The sequence below is a fragment of the Bufo gargarizans genome, chromosome 4 (genome assembly GCF_014858855.1).
Source record: "Bufo gargarizans isolate SCDJY-AF-19 chromosome 4, ASM1485885v1, whole genome shotgun sequence".
NCBI classification, from domain to species: Eukaryota; Metazoa; Chordata; class Amphibia; order Anura; family Bufonidae; genus Bufo; species Bufo gargarizans.
The window spans coordinates 527,067,527-527,088,987 of NC_058083.1; the positions used below are offsets into that span (position 1 = coordinate 527,067,527).

Sequence of the window (21,461 nt, forward strand, 5' to 3'; positions counted from 1 at the left end):
TCTTTGGAACACGACAACAGATTTTCACAAGGCAGGTATCATTTTAATCAGCAGAATGAACCCTTCCATGCTATATGTTTGCTTTCATAGGGTTGATCCTGCTTTGTTCATGTGTTAATGAGTATCATTGGCTATTATGGGATTTGACGGGGATCCAGCCTCTTTCTGGCACAAATGCCGGCTACACGCAAGACTTTTTGCCGTCGGATCCCATAATAGTCAATAGGGATCTGGCGGTCCAGGGCAGTATCGGGTTATTCTGGATACGGTAAACTCCAGCAGTCTGTTCCTCTGCCGGAACATAATGTGTGTGTGAACGTAACCTAACCTGCTTGTTGATGGTTTCCATATAGTACAATTTCCTAAAAACAAAAACTAAGTTCTAAAATAATGGAAAACAGCTAATAAAATCATGAGAAAATGTCACAACGGGGGACGGATTTACATATACCGACTCTAATGTCTGGGTTATTTAAAGATGGAGCTCCCCTTTAAGGAGAACTACAAATACCCCCAATGAGCAGATCAGAACCAGGTCACAGACCCAAAGTATAAAAATAGCATTTAATGCTAAGGCACATAATACAGTATGTACATACGGAGCGGACATACAGCCCTCTTCATCTAGATTACACCTAAATTAGCGTTTACAGATTTATCGATCACTGATAGAAGCTGAACATTTGCAGGAAGCGCAAAAAATATTCAATCAGAGCAAGCGGGTTTATCAGCGGGTTCTACATATTGTCCAGAATCCAGGCAAGATAAGGGCATCTAGCAGAGATCCTATAATGCCTTCCAGTCTGCAATGCAATGTGGGAAATGTAGCTTTACACCTGACGTCTCCAACAATGCATCATAGCAAAGCCAGCTCTTGGAAATCACCGAACCACCAGGTGGCGGCAGAGAGAAGTCCTGCAGTCTAAGGCCTAATGCACAAGGCCGTGGCCGTATTGCGGGTCCGCAATATACAGGCACCAGCCATGTGCTCCCCGAATCACAGATGCGGACCCATTCACTTGAATGGGTCCGCAATCCGGAGCTGCAGTGCGGAACGGAAGCACGGAACCCCAAGGAAGCACTGCGGAGTGCTTCTGTGGTGTTTCTGTCCTTGCATCCGAACCGCAAAAAAAATCCATCCCTGCCGCGGCACGGACGTTGCCTGTGCATTGCGGTCCCCAATGCACGAAATGGACGCGCAACGGCCATATGCATGAGGCCTAAAGGAAACAAACAGAATTATGAATGCAGCTCTAGAGGCAGAGTATAAGAAACAATGTAGCTGACAGGCAGTACAGGGCACATGAAGTCCGATATCTGCAGCTAGTGGACATAAATGTAGTTTTTAACTGTTTAAATGCCAAGCTGGTGCTAAAACTATGGAAGGCAGACTTTATCGTCTTAAGGATCCTCCGAATGGATGAAGCAGTAATAAATAATGGAATCCTATGACGGACCCCTGAGATACAACGTATTCTGATGCTTCTCTAGCCAATATATGAATCCTAAATTAAGAACGTTTTAAACTCCATCCAGTTCCGATGGAGACGCCCCTTTAATGCAAATTAGTACAAACTCCGCCTTTTTGTGTCCCCGTTAGCAGGACAGTACCACGAATAAGGACTATTGGGTGATGGTTGGGGCCAAAGTCCAAAATATATAATTTACACCTTAATTATATTAAGTACATTGGGCCATATTTCACACAAATGGCCTAGTTGGCCGCTAGCTTCCTTCCAACTGACCCTCTAAGGGGTGGTTTTTATATAAATATGCCCCAAAGGGGGCGTTTTGGGAAATTTTTGTAGGCGTTTTAGGGAAATTTTTGTGGCCATTTCTGAGTGAATTGGGGGTGTAGCTGAGAACTGTCCAGAAGATGGGGTTTCAGGAGGTTTGATACATGAGGCCCAATCTCTGGCACGCCCGTTCCATCTCCTCCTCGCACTTTAATAAGGGGCACAAAGTTCATGAAAAATAAATCCATTTCTTCACTTGGTGCCCAGAATGTCAGCCAACATCCTGACGGCGTGCTGCGACTGAGCGGAGGCGTACTCCTCAAGGCTGGGCCCCATCACTTTGTGCAGGCTTCTAGTCAGTTTGGTGACCACGTCCTTAAAATTCCCATTCCGTCCAGGCAGGACTCCATTCCCGGTGATATTCGATAAGAAATACCACAGCACCGGTAAGACGTGGCGCTCCACCGCCTGAGGCTTCCGGGGGTAGACAGAGGTCACCAGGCCTGAAACGGGAACAACAAAATGTTGAACAATTTTTGCACCGAAAATAAAAGTTTTGTGGCTGAGGATTTATCAAGGGGACATTACTGGCAATCTGCAACACAATTATTACACTGTATTGATTAATTTGGCACAACTATATATCCCCCAAAATCTTTACACGTGAAATTAGAAATTGTTAATCACCCGACTTTTACCTGACAATCGCTCGGTCACATCATTCAAGGCGCGGCCGCTGATAAAACGGACTCTGCCGGCAAATGGCTGCAAAAGCCACAAATTATCTGGAATAAAAAGGTAAGTGGTTGTCATTGCTATGGGTACAGATATGGGGACCCTGCGGCTGCCACTGTTATGGGACCAATGGCTGTAATTGCTATGGGGGCATTTTGGCTGTCACTTTATTGGGGACACCGTGGTTGGCATTGTTATGGGCACTGGCTGGTACTGTTATGGGTGCACTGTGGTTCACATTGTTATGGGCCCTGGCTGTTGCTTTTATGGGGGCAATGTGACAGCCAGTGTTACTGGGGCACTAGCTGGCATTGTTATGGGCAACATATTTAAGCACTGTGGTTGGCACAGTTATGGGCATTGGCTGGTACTGGAATGGTGCCTTTGTTATGGGGTAAACAGGACTGTCATTCATATTAGGGCACTGGTTGGCATTGTTTGGGACACTTATTGGACACTGTTTGTTACTGTTATGTAGGCAGTGTTATGGGGCACTGTGTCTGTCATTGGTATTAGGACATTAGTTGGTATAGTTATAGGCCATTTATTTGGGCACGATGGTTGTCACAGTTATGTAGGCAGTGGGCACTGGCTGGTACTGGGAGCACTGCGGCTTGATTTGACTGTGGCAGCCATTGTTCATAGGGCTCTAGTTGGCTTTTGTTATGGGTCACATATTAAAGCTAGGTCTACACGACGACATTTGTCGCGCGACAAGGCGCAACAGTTGTCGCGCGACATTTTGTTGCACCAATGTCGCGCGACAATTTTTATAATGGCAGTCTATGGTGTCGCACTGCAACATGCGACATGTTGCGACTGCGACGCGACAGTCGCAGAAAAATCCATCTTGAATGGATTTTCTGCGACTGTCGCGTCGCAGTCGCAGCATGTCGCATGTTGCAGTGCGACACCATAGACTGCCATTATAAAAATTGTCGCGCGACATTGGTGCAACAAAATGTTGCGCGACAAATGTAGACCTAGCCTTAGGTTTCGTTTTTGGCATTGTTATGGGCACCGTGGTTGGCACTATTATGGGCACTAGCTGGCATTGTTATGGAATACATATTTGGGTTTGTGGTTGGCACTATTATGGACACTAGATGGCATTGTTATGGATTACATATTTGGGTTTGGTGGTTGACACTATTATGGGGACTAGCTGGCATTGTTATGGGCTACATATTTGGGTTTGGTGGTGGGCACTAATATGGGCACTAGCTGGCATTGTTATGGGCTACATATTTGCATTCGGTGGTTGGCACTGTTATGGGCACTGGCTAGTACTATTATGGGAAAATTGTGGCTTGATCTGTTATGGGGGCACTGTGGCAGTTACTGTTATTAAGGCACTGGTTGGCATTATTATGGGTCGCCTATTTTGTCCCCGTGGTTGTCACTGTTATGTAGGCACTTGCTCAATTATGGGGGCACAGAAAAATGCCCAATGATTAGTACCTATACTGGAGATCAGCGTGTCCAGAACCCTGACTGCAGCCGTGTAGATCCCGGAGTGCTTGGAGTTCAGGTTGTCTGTGATTACGGTCACCATAGGGACTAAGACGTGGTGCAGGCTGTCCTTGAGGAGCGGGACCATGACAGCAGCCGACTCCAGCGCATACTGGTTCACCTTCTTGTTGGCATCCTGCAGCCTGGGGTTAAAGGCATCAAAAATCTGCAAAAATAATACAATAATACTTTTAAAAGTATTCACCCCCCCGCCATGTGTGAGAGACATGTAATGAGACTTAATGAGACATGTATCAGGAAGAGGTTCTGCAGCAGCAGTCTTTGGCCACTCACTTGGGTAATGTTGGAAGTGACTAGCTTGACGTTGCTCTTGCAGTGCTCCAGCAGAAGCGTCACGCCGTCCATTTTGCTCTGATATTCCTTGGCTGTCAGTAGTTTGATGAGCTCCTTTACTTGCTCCGTGGCCTCTGCCACACGGACAGGCTGCCGCCGAGGGACCGGGGACTCTTGAGGTTCTGATTCCACCTCTACGGGCCGGCTTACTCTGAAGGAGTAAATTATAACATAAATGTTATAGAATTATATCAGTGTCAGGCCATTAGCTTCCCGTGCTGGGTCTAAGGAGACGACGACATATAAAATATCATATAAAATGTATCTAAATGTAAAAGAAAAATGTTGTGCATTTAAAGGGCATGTGTCAGCAGGATCAACCCTACCAGACATACTGGTAGAGTTGACCCTGTCTTGTGAAAATCAGTTCAATCTGCAGCAGCTGTGGAGGTGTTCTTGGAGATGAGGGCCCGCCGCCCATAGCATAGGGCCCACTACTGACTCCACCACCATGTAGGTTTTTGCTCGTTTGCCCCTTACCCCTTCCTTATTCCCCACATCCTTCTTTGCTAATGTTGTAGGATCTTTCAAGAGGAGATTCCTGCACCCATTAAAAGAAAGGACGAGGGCCCCCCTAGGCTGGTCTCCTCCGGGGGGGGCCTCGGATTATCTGCGTCAGCGGCGCCTATGCTCTTGGCTGCAGGAACAGGACTCCATCGCCATGTTTTATACAAACAGCCAATGATAACATTTGTTGCAAATGCTTAACGCAGGTACCCTCAGCAGCACAGAGTATTTCAGGACACACAAAGGTGGATCTTTGTGAGAGGTCACAGACTAATTGTTACAAGGAGCTACGATCTTCTGAAAGGTCACATAGTGAAAGATTAATTGCGGAGGGAGACGAATTCCCAGCAGCACAGAGTACTTCAGGAGAGGAGTGCGCTGATCTCGTGGGAGGACGCAGACTGAGGGTTACATAGTAGAAGGAGCAGGATCGTCTGGAGAAAAGAGCGCACATACATACAAAACCCGTTGCATCACCTGTGGTCTGATTCCGGAGTCTCCTGGTCTCTCGCGTCCGCACTCGCCAGGACGCTGCTCTTCTGCAGAGGCCGCTGACTCCTGGCGGATGGAACGTCTGAAACGCTGTCACTCGCTTCCTGTGAGCAGCAGAATTTGTTATTTACACCAGCTCATCGCTATTTCTATCAGCTCAGTATTTCACCTGCGAGAGCAGCAGTCTGTGCTCCAGAGCTTCTCTTCTTTTGAGAAGTTGCTGCTATAGACTCCCTGTTGTCACCGGGTCACAGAAGCTACACACAGGCGTACACAATATTTTTCTGTCCCCTTCCCTGACCATCTCGTGTGTTACTCCCACAGTTGCCTGCATTGCCTTCTGCACCTAATTTCATTAGATGGCCACAGGCTCAGTCCACTCTGACCGGCCACACGACAGCCACAAACCCCCCCCCCCCCCTTCCCCCGCAATTATAAGACGTGTAATATTATACCTATAGCTGAATATCTTATCAATATCTGAAGTCATCAGTCAAGGTACCTTCTGTTTAACCGTGACGATAAGTTCCCGCAGGTCATGTGACGGGATCAAGCGTTCCATCTGCTGTTCGAATTTAGGGTGCGTCATCACTAAGCTGAACATCCGCCTCCCATAGAACCTAAAGAGTGAAATATCATAGTAAGGCCTCCTGCACACGACAGTATTTTTTAACGTCCCGCAAAACGTGGTTCCGTTGTACCGTTTTTTCTTCCGTGGGTCTTCCGTGATTTTTGGAGGATCCACGGACATGAAAAATGAAAAAAAAAAATCTAAGTCAAGTTTGCCATTGAAATGATAGGAAAAAACGGACACGGATCACGGACGTGGATGACAATCTTGTGTGCATCCATGATTTTTCACGGACCCATTGACTTGAATGGGTCCATGAACCGTTGGCCGTGAAAAAAATAGGACAGGTCATATTTTTTTCACGGCCAGGAAACACGGATCACGGATGCGGCTGCCAAACGGTGCAGTTTCCGATTTTTCCACGGACCCATTGAAAGTCAATGGGACCGCAGAAACACACGTTAAACGGGACAACGGCCACGGGTGCACACAACGGTCGTGTGCAGGAGGCCTAAGGCAAAGGCTACACGACGACATTTCGACAATTTTTATAATGATAGCCTATGGTGTTGCACTGCGACATGTGACATGCTGCGACTGCGACACAACAGATGGATTTTTCTGCGACTGTGGCATTGCAGTCGCAGCATGTCGCAGTGCAACACCATAGACTACCACTGTAAAAATTGTCACACAACACATGTCGTCGTGTAGCCCTAGCCTAAGACTCCGTTATATAATTAGAATCGGTGTAGGATACCTGGTGTCTTGCTGCCCGTCCTGCATCAGTTTTACGAGGGTCCTGAGAAAGGCGTCTGTGCTCTCCCGGGGCCCCGACAGGAGTTTGTCGCCCGCCAACTGTTCCACCACGGCCATGAGATGCTTCGCCGCGCACTTTCTCACCGCGCTGTTCCGGTGGCTGCAAAAGAAAACGGGACAAATTATAGCAAAAAAATATATATATTTTAAAGGGCCAGTACGCACATAGAATATATAATTTACTTTTAGCCCCACCCCATTCCACTTGGGAAAACCCCCCAAAATGATCAGGGCCTCCCCTTTTAATGCAAACTAGCATAAAGCACACCCTTTTAGGACCCGCTTCGTGGGACTTTTCAGCTTATAATAGTACAGGATCGTTATAAAGGAAGCAGCTCCTATCTATCACACATATAAACCCATCCGTCCAACAGTCAGGGTATCCCCGGTGGTGGTACTACCGCTGTAGTAGCCATAGTGACTGCCACTGGGCCTGCAGTGGTAGGACCTCGCTGCCAGTATACACATACGATTACTGTATGTGTACTGGCAGGCGAGGCCCAGGCCATAATGGATGACAGACTCAGCAGTCGAATTTGGGCCCAAGTCGGACTGTTGTGTCTGTCATCCATGAGGGTCCGTGCCCCATTCCGCAATGCAGTGACATGATCGTGCCTGCTGGGGATAGCGGGATGTGGTCCGGTCATCGGTGGAACAGGGCTAGGTGAGTATTAATGTTTTCTTTTATTTTATAAGTGCTACAGGAACAGCACTACTGTAAGGAAACCATTGTGTGGGGGCACTTAGGGGGCAGCATTTCTGTAAGGGGGCAGCACTACTGTACCTGGGTGTACTCCTCAATAATAAGCTGGACTGGGCAGATAACATGGACGCACTATACAGAAATGGTCACAGCAGGGTCTACCTGCTTAGGAGGCTGAGAGCTTTTGGAGTGCACTTCTTAGGGCCTTTTTCAACATCTTCTTCGGAGTGGCCTGCTGGGGCAGCAGCATCTCAACCAGGGAGAGGAAGAGACTTGACAAACTGATTAGAAGGGTCAGCTCCGTCCTGGGGAGCCCCCTAGAACCAGTGCAGGGTAGGTGAGAGAAGGATCTTATCTATGCTGATCTCCATGCTGGAGAATAACTCCCATCCCAGGCATGAGACGGTGATAGCATTAGGCAGTACTGTCAGTGACGACTGCTTGTGAGAAGGGGCGCTATCGGAAGTCATTCCTCCCTTCTGCTGTTAGGCTGTACAACCAACACCGAACCCAAGCGGAGATAGACTGCACTCATCGCCTACTGGTTCATGTAGCTATCATCTCATCCAGAGACTAAATTCTATAAGCCTTATTTTTTGACATTTTGTTCTGTACCCTGTAATTTAATGCCTTTATTTTGGAGTTTTTGTATTCTCTGTGCTGCTGTAACACTTTGAATTTCCCCATGGTGGGAACTATTTAAGGATTATCTTATCTGATCTTAAGGGGGCAGCACTACTGTAAGGTGGACTCTAAAAGGCCAACATTACTGTAAGGGGGCAGCAGTTGGTAATGGGGGCACTAAGAGGGTAAAACTACTGTGTGACGGCACTAAGGGGGCATAACTACTGTGTGACGGCACTAAGGGGGCATAACTACTGTGTGACGGCACTGAGGGGGCATAACTACTGTGTGACGGCACTAAGGGGGCATAACTACTGTGTGACGGCACTGAGGGGGCATAACTACTGTGTGACGGCACTAAGGGGGCATAACTACTGTGTGACGGCACTAAGGGGGCATACAGGGCCCAGGTGGTATACTATAAAGTAAACCCTTAACTCCTCCTCCTTACTGGTCCAATGCGGGACTAGCCATGGGAGGTGCGTTACGGGGAAGTTGCTGGGGCAGGGGCCCGGTCAAAAATTTGCTATGGGGCCCAGCCTTTTCTAGTTACGCCCCTGTGTATCCCTATCCAAAAATAGCTGTTAACAGGGAGCAGTAGATGATAGTATACAGTCCTACATTCAGCCTCTTTCCAGCCTGTACTGGCCGATATCAGAGGAAAATAGATTGTATTCACCACTTCTATAGTCATCCAATTCTTAATATGCTTCAATTATGCTTTTTCCTTCTGCTATAACTTAAGCTTTATGTGAATGAAGCCCAGGTAATAGCAGAAGCTAACATGTCCAGCTGTAGGCATTACACCCACCTTATGCCCCCGGCAATCAGAGCAGAAAGGACCTTGGATGGGCTGACGTATTCCACCATGACTCCCAGAGACTTGTCTGACTCCTCTCGAATGAAATCATTGGAATCCCCGATCTTGTGGAGCAGGACCCGGGTGATCTCTTCTACTTCTTGGTCCATATTTCTTCGGAGGGCTTTGAACAGGTCGCCCAGGGTTTTGATGGCGTGACGGGAGACTTTGGACCGCAGATTGCTGACCTGGTGGTGGATACAGAGATTGGGCTTATTCTTGCATTGTGGCGTCCTCCCGCAACTTTTGCTAAAAACAATCATCTTTCATCTGCCAGCAATTATGGTTAAATTGGTTATACTGGTCATACTGGTTTTTATCAATTTTAAAAATTCATAGGAAATGAGATTGGGTACTACTTTTAAAAATATAACCTAAATAATTCTGCCTTTTGGTATTGAGCGTACATGTTGTATGAAGGCACTTCAAAGCCCAATAAAAGGTGGAAACAGTTTGGGTGCATTTTTTAAGGTCCGGGAAATGTTTGGTTTAAGAAAACCATTTTTTCACATCCCCTATTAGTGACATCTAAGGAGGTCCTACATTCATGACCTCAATCTACCTGGTCTGTGGCTACAAAGAGCCCATTTCTTTCTGGAGGACCCGGCACACCTGTGCATTATATGCATAGCCCAAGAATTCCAATGAGAACTGTGTAATGCCTCATTTTCCCTGCGGGGGTGCTGCAGGGAGACTGAAGAATTTCTGACCTTCATACTAGTTTTTTTCTTCCAAACAACTTACCTCTCTGGTCACTGCTATACTGACGTCATGAAGTCTGGAGAATAGGACCTCGGGATGCCAGGACACCAGGCCCCTCATACTGATCAGACCCTTCTCCTTCTGCTCCCTGTAGGATCAGATCAACATTACAAGGTGGATTTTAGAAGACAGGCCGCAGAGATATTGATTTCTATTGAACCTCAGAGGAGAGGTTAGCTACTTCCTTCCTTATAGGTGTCACCACTGAACCACACTTTCCAGCAATTCTTGTTTTTGACCTTACGTCTTGAATAGCTGAAAACCAACTCCTTATGTCTAAAAGTAAACCTAAATAGATGAGTCCCTAATACACAGTAGGAAGCAGTTGGCCCCCTTGTCTTTTGGGCCCCTGTGCACATATGGTGCGCCTTCTCCTGTGAAATACTATCTATGTTACTAGTGTTGAGCAAATCAAAGTATCCGAAGTGGACTTCGATCTGAATTTCAGGAAAAATTTGATTCGCCGCAAAGCTGAATTTCCTCCCGCTTCGTTGTAAGGAATCTATTTTTCCTGAAATGGCGTTAAAAAAAAGACAAATACTCACCTCATCCATCGCGGCCATCTTGATTGCAGAAACTGTGCAAAATCTCGAACGGGGTGATGTGATGATGTCACACCAGCGTGATGACATCACGTCACCGTGTGAGATTCGGCACGGTGTCTTCAATCAAGATGGCTGCTGCAGCCTCTCTATCTCCGCTCATCTCTATATGTCACTTATGGGCAACCAGTGTCACATACGTATGAGAAATCTCACCAGTCTTTGTGATTGAGCCACTTCAGAGCCTCCAACAACCCTTGCTCTGGATGAGACATTGGACCAGTACCCGGACCACCATTGTCAGAATCGGAGTCCCAGTCAGAGCAGTCCAGGAAGGTGGCAGGTAAAGAATATGCTGTACATAAAACAGACACCGAAACATACAGCAATGAGAACGTGCCACCCATGTGCCAAGTTTAATTTCTTCTTTTTAAAGTTGCTTTAGATAATAATAGAAGTAAATGGGATCTGATGCAGATACCATGTAATACATTGTAACAACACACTGACAAGAAGACACATGAAGCCGGAGAATTCATATCCATAACCTTCAAGAATTACCTGATGAGTGGCGAAAATCACTGTTGGCATCCTGGTTCACAGTGGGGATACTGGGCAGAGACGGGCGACTCACCCATTTATTCAAGCTTATATTCTGTACTCCTGGTCTCTTCTCTGAAACTAGAGGCACTGTGCTAACCCCACTAAGACTGAATGAGGTCACGGTCCCTGGTTCTGTGAAACATATAAAATATGTAATATCCTACTATGTACAAGAAGATGTATAACTTATACCAGCTGTACATATATATAATTATATACAGGAGATGCCCAGGTTATACCAGCATGGTCCATATCACTATATACAAGAAGATGTATAACTTATGCCAGCTGTACATATATAATTATATACAGGAGATGCCCAGGTTATACCAGCATGGTCCATATCACTATGTACAAGAAGATGTGTAACTTATACCAGCTGTACATATATAATTATATACAGGAGATACCCAGGTTATACCAGCATGGTCCATATCACTATATACAAGAAGATGTATAACTTATGCCAGCTGTACATATATAATTATATACAGGAGATGCCCAGGTTATACCAGCATGGTCCATATCACTATATACAAGAAGATGTATAACTTATACCAGCTGTACATATATAATTATATACAGGAGATGCCCAGGTTATACCAGCTGTACATATATAATTATATACAGGAGATGCCCAGGTTATACCAGCTGTACATATATAATTATATACAGGAGATGCCCAGGTTATACCAGCTGTACATATATAATTATATACAGGAGATGCCCAGGTTATACCAGCATGCTCCATATCACTGTATACAGGAAGATATATAACTTATACCAGCTGTACATATATAATTATATACAGGAGATACCCAGGTTATACCAGCATGGTCCCTATCACTATATACAAGAAGATGTATAACTTATACCAGCTGTACATATATAATTATATACAGGAGATGCCCAGGTTATACCAGCTGTACATATATAATTATATACAGGAGATACCCAGGTTATACCAGCTGTACATATATAATTATATACAGGAGATGCCCAGGTTATACCAGCTGTACATATATAATTATATACAGGAGATGCCCAGGTTATACCAGCTGTACATATATAATTACATACAGGAGATACCCAGGTTATACCAGCTGTACATATATAATTATATACAGGAGATACCCAGGTTATACCAGCATGGTCCATATCACTATATACAAGAAGATGTATAACTTATACCAGCTGTACATATATAATTATATACAGGAGATGCCCAGGTTATACCAGCTGTACATATATAATTATATACAGGAGATGCCCAGGTTATACCAGCTGTACATATATAATTATATACAGGAGATGCCCAGGTTATACCAGCATGGTCCATATCACTATATACAAGAAGATGTATAACTTATACCAGCTGTACATATATAATTATATACAGGAGATGCCCAGGTTATACCAGCTGTACATATATAATTATATACAGGAGATGCCCAGGTTATACCAGCTGTACATATATAATTATATACAGGAGATGCCCAGGTTATACCAGCTGTACATATATAATTATATACAGGAGATGCCCAGGTTATACCAGCTGTACATATATAATTATATACAGGAGATGCCCAGGTTATACCAGCTGTACATATATAATTATATATAGGAGATGCCCAGGTTATACCAGCTGTACATATATAATTATATACAGGAGATGCCCAGGTTATACCAGCTGTACATATATAATTATATATAGGAGATGCCCAGGTTATACCAGCTGTACATATATAATTATATACAGGAGATGCCCAGGTTATACCAGCTGTACATATATAATTATATACAGGAGATGCCCAGGTTATACCAGCATGCTCCATATCGCTACATGTCTCGTCCTTACACTGACCTCCAGAATCCACTCCTTGTAGCCGATCCCACAATTGCTTTTGGCTCCTTCTTTTTTCATTATGAATATTTTCTATCTCCTGCTGCTTTTTGTCTCATCTTGTCTTGCGCAGACTTGGATATAGTAAAGATAATCTGAAATAAATTATTGTATTGATGAATATTTAACATTTGTCCCAAAAACTGCCAACGGTGGAACAAAGGGCCAAAAACCATCTCAAAAGGTACAGCGCTAAAGATATATAATATATAGTATATAATATAGTATATATAGTCTTAAAGGGATTGTCCAGGATTAGAAAACAAATTGGCAGCTCACTTTCAAAAACAGCACCACCCCTGTACACAGGTTGTGTGAGGTATTGCAGTGGAGCTGAGCAGTAATACCAGACACGACCCATGGGCAGGTGTAGTTCTGTTTCTGGAACCTTGCATAAATCCTTTAAAAGGGTTTTTCGGGATTTCAATATTGATGACCGATCCTCAGGATCAGCGGTGGTCTTAGGCCAGGCACCCCCACCGATCAGCTGGTTGAAGAGAAGTGTATAGAAAGGAGCCATACCATTGAAATGAATGGGACGGCTTGTAATTACACCTGCTCACCACTGCGATGTCGACAGCGAGCAGGTAAAAGCCTTCTCTTCAAGCAGCTGATCGGCGGGGGTGTTGGGTATCTGACTCCCACCGATCTGATATGGATGACCTATCCAGAGAACAGGTCAGTCAATATTAAAATTCCATAAAACCCCTTTAAGGAAATAGCTGCTACCATTGGTAGATCATTGGTCACTAAATTTATATAAAAAAATTCTAATATTTTCTGTAAATAAATAAAATACAGTATCTAATAACTTTCCCTAGAAGAACTCAAACTACAGAAGATATACTGTTTGAAAGCGATCCGCTTGTGGTCATGTATGGTACTGCATGTAGCCTGTAGTAACAGGTCTCTCTGTGACACCAGACATTCAGCTGCATTCTGTCTGATCTCATATAGCGTACACTCTCACCATGAATCACCTACCCGAGCATTGTTCTCCTTCCCTTCCTCCTCCTCTTTAACGAGCTGGGGGAGTGGGAACGGCGTCAGGGTCTTTGGCTGCAGACGACGGGATCGGTTTTAAAGAGACCAGTTCCAAGTTGGTTTCCATGGCATTCATGGCACGGGTGTCTGTTTGATCAGTGTCTGCGTATCGGGTAAGGGAAGGTGAAAACACAGAACATGTTACTGTCACAAATGTCCCCCAGACCCTCGATGGTTACCACTTTCCACCCACATCCTAGTAGATCCAGCAGATTGGTTGGTTACAGACATCAAAAAATCCAGCTGTCCCTGTTTTAACCGTTCCAATTATCTGTTATGTTTGCGTAAATGGACCCAGATTGTCTTGAGATCGCTTATCTCGCTCCATTGTGATCAGTGGAGCTGAAGAAGGCCCATATCATTCAGCTGACAGCTATCTTATGTCTACAGCTTCTTAAAGGGGTTTTCCGACCACTAGAAGTGATGACATATCACTAGGAAGGGTCATTACTTCCTTAAGGACCGCACCAGAGTACCAGAAGATCCTCCTGTGGGTCCATTCTCTGAAGCCATAGTGGGCCTCAAAGGCCCAGGAGAAAAAAGCATTTGGGTACCAGAAGATCCTCCTGTGGGTCCATTCTCTGAAGCCATAGTGGGCCTCAAAGGCCCAGGAGAAAAAAGCATTTGAAGCTGCCTTAGGAGCCACTTACTTGTCTCTAGGGTCTAGACTGTATTGATGATATGGGTCATGGGCCCCAAGAAAAAAAATGTCCTCTGGTGGGCCCAAGGAACCCCAGTTCAATGCTGTGTTCTGACCGTTATATCCCCTACAAGGGATGTCCACCCTCTTTCTAGTAATATTGGAGTGGGAGATGCATCTTGGTGGAGGAGAACATCTCTAGGAGATGTTTTAGAATTTTGGAGGGACGTATTCTTTGGACAAGTCTCCCAACAGATATTTACGGTTCAGCCTATGGCAAGATCAGACTCCATGCCCGAAGGCCCCATAGATAGTCCGAGCCTCTCCTGTATTTAGCTCTGGTGATGTTGTGTTCATTCCGTTCTAGTAACACAATATCCTCACAGGTCACATGATCTCACCTCCCCATTGTCAGGTGAACACTAGGCCTCCCCGTCCCAGCCATTGTGTGCCTCGCAGCTCCTTGAAAACGTCGCCTTCTTATTATCTCATTATGTTGGTTACAGTTTGTAGCAGAGAATGTTGATACTTTGTTTCATTGTAAACAATTCTTCCCTAGCGCAGGTGCAACCATCATACCGCTAATTGCTCAGTAAAGGGAGAATGTAATTACTCAGCTACTGATCCGAAACAGTCTCCCGGAGTCATGGTGAGAACATACCATCACAGGTTGTCAGAACCAAAGGTTGGACACCAGTGGTATAGGGAATGCTCTGTTTGCTGTGGAAATACTCCTCTTCAGCAGAGGCAGCATTTCCCATGAAGATGCTTTGGCAACTATAACACGATTACTCAGTAGTAAAAAAAAAAAAAAAGATTTCTCTAGAATGCTTGAACCTAGCTGAGTAAGACTTCTAATGGAGACAGAGAAGGCTATCCCCACCAAAAAAAAATGGACTTCTAGAGTTTTTATTTGTATTTATCCTTTAATGCGTTTATTAAGAAATCACTTAAATCTGCAAATTGGGGAAGGCGGACCTGAAGCCTGAAATGTCTCTACTTAAAGCCTTTAAATATCCCAGGTTTCAGCATAGCTCATTACATGGAAATCCAGCTACACCACATCTTCACTGGTGGTTTCCACCAAAACTCCTAAACTAACGGGGCTGCAGTGCTCTGTAGGGCGCCCGGACCTCTTTGGAGGTTTTCTGAGATTTTCATGTGTTGAATTATCAAACAAAATTCTCATTGGTTTTCTATTATTGGTTAAATCTAAGGATTTGTATTACCCAGATCCACAAACTAATGGCATGTACCGTCATATCAATTCCAGGTTCTCATGTGAACACTGACCTGTAAGGGACGAGTTTTAAAGAAAGAATGGGGCCCTAGGCAACAAGAAAAGTAGGGTCCCACCACTTGCTTTATAATACAGTTATATAGTGCCAATACAATACTACCACACAATAACAACATCTAGTGCCAAAATAATATGCAGCATCCAAATAATACTCCCTAACAGATCCCAAATTATACCACCATACAGTGCAAAATAATACCAGGTAGTTGTAATTTGCTCTCTAGTTATTGCCCTGGGTGTTGTCTACAGAATGTATCTGGCCAGTTGATTGTCTGGGAAGGCTACTGTCAACCTACATGTGTCTTCTCTGCTTCTTCCTGCAGTGCGCTGAAATTCGCACACTGCTTGTGACATGCTGCATGCTCCTGTGCTGAGCCTGTCTCCTCTCCTGTGCCCTAGACCTGAATCACTGTCCCTCCAGTATCCGGAATGATTAAGGCCTCTTTCACACTTGCGTTGTCCGGATCCGGCGTGTACTCCACTTGCCGGAATTACACGCCGGATCCAAAAAAACGCAAGTGTACTGAAAGCATTTGAAGATGGATCCGTCTTCAAAATGCTTTCAGTGTTACTATGGCACCATAGTACGATCGTGCTGTAAAACGCCCGATGCCCCAAGAAGTACATGAGCTTCTTTGGGGCGTCTTGTCGCACGTTCCTGTACATAGACTTTCGGGAACATGCGACAATGGGCGTTCGCTTGTCTCTGTATGCGCAATTGCAAACGCCCGTACAATCGCGCATACAGAGCACTCCATCGCGAACGCTCAGGTGTGAACCCAGTGTTATATCTCTATAGCCTTTGGTGTCACCTCCCTGTCAGATAGCTGGGCAAACATCTTGGAACGCGTGGGACATACATGTGATTCCATGTTTCTGCTGGAGTTTCTCTTTATAGTTTCTACATATCTTTTTAAGATGGATCCCAGATTTCAAAACACCCGATACATATTTATTTACTCACCTATAGAGCTGCTGGATTTGCCCTCATCCCCCGGAGTACTGCTGTAAGGAGATGACATCAGCATTAACATAGGTCATAAAATTCACACGCCACCCCAAAGATTAATGCCATTTTTTTTTTTTCGTTTCTTTTGCAATATTGTAACACCATAAAAAGTTTCACCGTTTTGCAATATTGCAAAAAAAACAAAACAAAACAAAAAGTGCATTAACCTTTGTAGTTGTCGTAGAGACAGTCCTCACCCTGGTCATGTCGTATAATGGCCTCTTAGGCTCGTTCCCCCCCTCTCTGTTGTTAGTATGCGCTCCTCCTCACTTTGCCTACTTGTATTCAGTGTTACAGTATGGTTTCCACATTGTAGCAGCTGTAGACGGCCACTTACAGTCAGGTCCATAAATATTGGGACAGCGACACCATTCTAAGATTGTTGGCTCTATACACCACCACAATGGATTGAAATGTAATGAACACGATGTGCTTTACCTGCAGACTGTCAGCTTTAATTTGAGGGTATTTACATGCAAATCAGGTGAACGGTGCAGGAATTACAGCAGTTTGCATATGTGCCTCCCACTTGTTAAGGGACCAAAAGTAATGGGACAGAATAATAATCATAAATCAAACTTTCACTTTTTAATACTTGGTTGCAAATCCTTTGCAGTCAATTACAGCCTGAAGTCTGGAACTCATAGACATCACCAGACGCTGGTCTCATCCCTGGTGATGCTCTGCCAGGCCTCTACTGCAACTGTCTTCAGTTCCTGCTTGTTCTTGGGACATTTTTCCTTCAGTTTTGTCTTCAGCAATTCAAATGCAGCTCAATCGGATTCAGGTCCGGGGATTGACTCGGCCATTGCAGAACATTCCACTTCTTTCCCTTTGGTTGCTTTTGCAGTATGCTTTGTGCTTTGGGTCATTGTCCATCTGCACTGTGAAGCGCCGTCCAATGAGTTCTGAAGCATTTAGCTAAATATGAGCAGATAATATTGCCCGAAACACTTCAGAATTCATCCTGCTGCCTTTGTCAGCAGTCACATCATCAATAAATACAAGAGAACCAGTTCCATTGGCAGCCATACATGCCCACGCCATGACACTACCACCACCATGCTTCACTGATGAGGTGGTATGCTTAGGATCATGAGCAGTTCCTTTCCTTCTCCATACTCTTCTCTTCCCATCACTCTGGTACAAGTTGATCTTGGTCTCATCTGTCCATAGGATGTTGTTCCAGAACTGTGAAGGCTTTTTTAGATGTCGTTTGGCAAACTCTAATCTGGCCTTCCTGTTTTTGAGGCTCATCAATGGTTTACATCTTGTGGTGAACCCTCTATATTCACTCTGGTGAAGTCTTCTCTTGATTGTTGACTTTGACACACAAACACCTACCTCCTGGAGAGTGTTCTTGGTCTGGCCAACTGTGAAGGGTGTTTTCTTCACAGGGAAAGAATTCTTCGGTCATCCACCACAGTTGTTTTCCGTGGTCTTCCGGGTCTTTTGCTGTTGCTGAGCTCACCGATGCGTTCCTTCTTTTTAAGAATGTTCCAAACAGTTGTTTTGGCCGCGCCTAGTGTTTTTGCTATCTCTCTGATGGGTTTGTTGTGTTTTTTCAGCCTAATGATGGCTTCACTGATGGTGACAGCTCTTTGGATCTCATCTTGAGAGTTGACAGCAACAGATTCCAAATGCAAATAGCAGACTGGAAATGACCTCTGGACCTTTTATCTACTCATTGTAATTGGGATAACGAGGGAATAACACACACCGGCCATGGAACAGCCGAGAAGACAATTGTCCCAATTTGGATGTAAATACCTCAAATTAAAGCTGACAGTCTGCAGGTAAAGCACATCTTGTTTGTTTCATTTCAAATCCATTGTGGTGATGTATAGAGCCAAAAATGTTAGAATTGGGTCCATGTCCCAATATTTATGGACCTGACTGTATGAACCCATCCCCAGCAAAAATGTGTCAGACTCATCCCACTAATAACACAGGTGTCAGTTGTCAGGTAAAGAATGTAAAGCATCAGCTCAGTCCAGATGGGAAGCATCATGGGAGAAAAGGAAAATACACAAAACATTTTCTGACTGCTCCTTTAAGATAACATGTGTCCTGTCCCTGGCAGAGTCGCCTTCTCTGCTGGGTCCCTTGTCCGGGCCCCGATGGAGATCTCATCAGCCGAGCACTTAGTGGTGTTTTGCATGGATTATCACTCTCATTCAAGGGGTATTCCCATCATAATGATCGCTCTTAAATCTGTTAATTATTTGACAGTGATCATTTTTGTAAAAATATTTGATTAACAAATTCCCACTGTTTATGATAAAATTCATCCCCACTTAGCTCATTGTTGTCATTCGGTCTCCCCTGGTTACGGCCACCGCTCTTCTCTGGAATCCCGGTGGCCGCGCTTGCGCAGAAGACTCCTTCTATTCTCCCGGCTGGGCCGCTCGCTGTCCTGAACGCGCACTCCGCCGCTCATGCGCGATGGGGACTTCTTCCTGGACAGAATAGCACAGAGCCGCGAACACACATGTCGGCTCTGTACTGTACTGGCCAGGAATAAGTCACCATGGTGCATGCGCAGCGGCGTGCGCGTTTAGTCTAGCGCGCGGCCCAGCTGGGAGAAGAGTTAAATCAAGATAAAGCCCTCCCCCAGCCACAATCCAGGAAGTGAACGGTGCGCTGGCAGCAGTATGAAAAGTCATAAAGTGGGATACCCCTTTAAGGCTTCTTGCACAAGACCATATGGCTTTTTCAGTATTTTGCGGTCCGTTTTAAACGGATCTGTTTTTCCGGGTTTTTGTTTCAGTAGTGTTTCTGTTCCGTTTTGCAGTTCCGTTTTTCCGTTTGGTTTCCATTTGTGATCCGTTTTTTTTACGGATCGGAAACGGAAGCATACAATAATGTTTAAACAGTAAGTACATTAAAAAATTTGGCTCGGCATAACATTTTCAATAGACGGTTCCGCAAAAACAGAACGGAATACGGAAGACATACGGATGCATTTCCCTATGCATTCAGTTTTTTTGGTGGAACCATTGACTTGAATGGAGCCGCGGAACGTGATTTGCGGGCAATAATAGGACATGTTCTATCTTTCAACGGAACGGAAATACGGAAATGGAATGCATACGGAGTACCTTCCGTTTTTTGTTTTTTTTGCAGACCCATTGAAATGAATGGTTCCGTATACGGAACGCAAATACCGGAACGTAAACGGGAAAAGAAAAAACGTTTGTGTGCAATAGGCCTAAGAGAAACATAATAATTAGAGTCTTGCAGAATGATACCTTTTAATGAAGCCATTCTCAGGCGGCTCTGTGGGAAAGGCGGATGATTTGGTTATAGGAGGAATCACAACCCCAACTAGAGGCACGAGTTGTAGAGACTGCGGGTAGAAAGCAAGAAAACAGAGAAATGTTATTAGATAGAAAGATAGATAGATATGAGATAGATAGATAGATAGATAGATAGATATGAGATAGATAGATATGAGATAGATAGATATGAGATAGATAGGAGATAGATAGATAGATAGAGAGATAGATAGATAGATAGGAGATAGATAGATAGATATGAGATAGATAGGAGATAGATAGATAGATAGATAGATAGGAGATAGATAGATAGATAGATAGATAGGAGATAGATAGATAGATAGATAGATAGATAGATAGATAGGAGATAGATAGATAGGAGATAGATAGATAGATAGATAGATAGATAGATAGATAGGAGATAGATAGATAGATAGGAGATAGATAGATAGATAGATAGATAGATAGATAGGAGATAGATAGATAGGAGATAGATAGATAGGAGATAGATAGATAGATAGATAGATAGATAGATAGGAGATAGATAGATAGATAGATAGATAGATAGATAGATAGATAGGAGATAGATAGATAGATAGATAGATAGATAGGAGATAGATAGATAGATAGGAGATAGATAGATAGATAGATAGCTAGATAGATAGATAGATAGATAGATAGCAGCAGTCCCAGCTCCTACCATCACAAAGCCTTGCTACACCAAGAAGCCCCAGAAAAACAAAGCACCCCGCAACAAGTCACCCAAACCCAGCCTGCCCAATCCACCAACCAATATAGCCTGACAAAGGGCGGAATCCAGAGGACGATACACAAGTTCAAAGAGGAGTATATTAGCGTCTGGAAAAACGACATAAGAACATCCCAGAAGCTGACAGTATACCAGAGCCTGCAGAGGGAGTACAAACTGGCCCCATATCTGGAGAAACTCCCCAATCCAAAAGACAGACAGATCCTGAGCCGGTACAGACTAAGCGCCCACAGCCTGCTCATTGAATCCGGGCGTCATCGACAGAGGTACATGCCCAGGGAGAGCAGACTGTGCCAGCAGTGCGACCAGGAGGCCGTGGAGGATGAGGCTCATTTCCTGCTGCGGTGCCCCAAATACTCAGCAGTGAGAGAGACTCACTTCAGGAGACTGTCTGATCTCTGCCCAGACTTCACCTCCATGGAGGAGGAAGAGAGACTCCCCATACTGCTGGGGGAAGAGGAGAACACAGCGGCCATAGCAGCACAATATATTACTGCCTGCCATGGACTGAGAGGAGCCTGATATACTATGGACTCCTATACCCCCACCCTGGACCTGTCCCCACCCCCAACCCTACCCAATTATTTACCACATGCTTTGGCAATGCTAAAATGTATTTAGTCCTGCCAATAAAGCTGATTTGATTTGATTTGATTTGATAGATAGATAGGAGATAGATAGATAGATAGATAGATAGGA

At 44.6% G+C, this 21,461-nt stretch overlaps 1 protein-coding gene across 1 annotated transcript in view; it reads right to left on the reverse strand.

Moving 5' to 3' along the window:
• Positions 1-550: 550 nt before the first annotated feature.
• The window catches only part of TOGARAM2 (TOG array regulator of axonemal microtubules 2), a 98,395-nt gene continuing 77,484 nt past the window's right edge, over positions 551-21,461 (reverse strand). The window contains 16 exon segments of the mRNA XM_044291322.1: positions 551-2,239; positions 2,435-2,521; positions 3,933-4,149; positions 4,278-4,488; positions 5,322-5,440; positions 5,839-5,956; positions 6,668-6,826; positions 8,865-9,100; positions 9,657-9,762; positions 10,433-10,571; positions 10,778-10,945; positions 12,663-12,771; positions 12,773-12,817; positions 13,750-13,868; positions 16,671-16,711; positions 19,967-20,064. Coding sequence (XP_044147257.1) covers positions 1,989-2,239; positions 2,435-2,521; positions 3,933-4,149; positions 4,278-4,488; positions 5,322-5,440; positions 5,839-5,956; positions 6,668-6,826; positions 8,865-9,100; positions 9,657-9,762; positions 10,433-10,571; positions 10,778-10,945; positions 12,663-12,771; positions 12,773-12,817; positions 13,750-13,868; positions 16,671-16,711; positions 19,967-20,064 — 2,223 coding nt within the window. The 3' untranslated portion in view covers positions 551-1,988.